This window comes from Calidris pugnax, unplaced genomic scaffold (assembly GCF_001431845.1).
Source record: "Calidris pugnax isolate Ruff unplaced genomic scaffold, ASM143184v1 scaffold27, whole genome shotgun sequence".
Lineage (NCBI taxonomy): Eukaryota > Metazoa > Chordata > Aves > Charadriiformes > Scolopacidae > Calidris > Calidris pugnax.
This window is the reverse complement of record NW_015090893.1, coordinates 9,220,808-9,222,157: the sequence shown is the minus strand read 5'-3', so window position 1 is coordinate 9,222,157 and position 1,350 is coordinate 9,220,808. Positions and strand designations below refer to the sequence as shown.

Here is a 1,350-nt window from a genome sequence, read left to right as displayed (position 1 = left end):
CACCGCCCCCCGCCTCCCACCCCCAGATCCCATCCCTACCCTCCGTCCCACTCCTGCCCACCCCATCCCACAGCCCAGTTCCCCCCCACACCTCTCACCTGCCCTGCCCCTGGGCTTTGCAGCTACAAGAGAAAGCTGAGTGCCATGAAGGCTCTGAAGGCGGCCACAACGATCAGCCCTGCCATGGTGCAGCAGGGAGCCGGCATCCCCGGGACCAACCAGTACAATGCAGAGGGGTGAGTGGGGGGGTGGTGGGGGCTTCCTGAAGCAGGAGGGGAGAGCCCAGGCTGTCCCCACATCCAGGGTGGCAGTGCTTGCTGTCACAACCCTCCTGCCTGGGGAACATGGCTGCCCTGGGCTGACCTCCCAGCTCCATGGGATGGTCACTCACCTGCCACCCATCCCTGGCCAGAGCCAACCCCATGCTGAACGTCTCCATTGATCCCTCCCACGACCTGGGCTTCCACGAGGACTCCGTCTCTGTAGCCAGGTGAGCTCTGCGGGCAGGTCCTGAAGGCCACAGGGCCATCACCCTGCATCCCCACCCCACTCCACCACTGCCCGGACCCTCTCCTACCCCCCACGTTCCACTCTCCACAGCGTGAATTCCCTGGATGAAAACACAGTAAATGCACCCGGGGACAACAACCTCAAGGACAAGGTGAGTGTGCAAAGAGCTGCTGGTGCCCAGCAGGGAGTCCTGACGCTGAACCCCACAGCCCCTCCTCTCTGCTGTTGTCCCAGAGCTCCTGGATCCCTCATGTCCCTTCCTCTCCGTCCCCTTAACAGCCCCCAGGGAAGGACGGCTGTGTCCCCATCCTTCATCTCTGTCCCAATCTCCTCTGACCACACTCTCCTCCTGCAGGTGGGCAAAGCGCAGCCGACGGACCACGGTGACGAGGAGGTCCTGGTGGCCGCCCTGAACCAGAAGGAGCCCACCAAAACGGCGTACATCAACACCACCTTCACCACCACCGACTTGTGAGGGGGTGTGCAGGGCACAGCGGGGCCAGAGCAGAACTCGGGCAACTGCTTTGGTGATGATGTCTTCAGAGGCTGGCAATAAACCTGTGCCATGGTGGTCACAGTGTCCTGTGGGCATCAGTCCATCTCTCTGGAAGGCTCATCTCTCCCAGCACGAGGTGCTGGTTTCAGGTCAGGCTGGTGCTGGAGGGGAGGGCTTGGCCTGGTTTCTTGTCCCCAGGACCCTTCCCTGGGCTGCCCCACTGTCCCCCAGCCCCAGGGGAAGGAGGTGCAGGCAGCCCTGCGCAGAGGTTTGTGCAAGGTTTTATTACCCAACATCCACGTTGACAGGTTGGTCCTCCCGCCCCCTTCCTCCCCCCCACCTCC

General features: G+C 62.9%; 1 protein-coding gene across 1 annotated transcript in view; it reads left to right on the top strand.

Moving 5' to 3' along the window:
* The window catches only part of CDHR2 (cadherin related family member 2), an 11,469-nt gene extending 10,484 nt beyond the window's left edge, over nucleotides 1–985 (top strand). Inside the window, exons 30-33 of the mRNA XM_014947752.1 lie at nucleotides 123–236; nucleotides 413–490; nucleotides 601–661; nucleotides 866–985. Coding sequence (XP_014803238.1) covers nucleotides 123–236; nucleotides 413–490; nucleotides 601–661; nucleotides 866–985 — 373 coding nt within the window. The remainder of the gene's footprint in view (nucleotides 1–122; nucleotides 237–412; nucleotides 491–600; nucleotides 662–865) is intronic.
* Nucleotides 986–1,350: the final 365 nt, after the last annotated feature.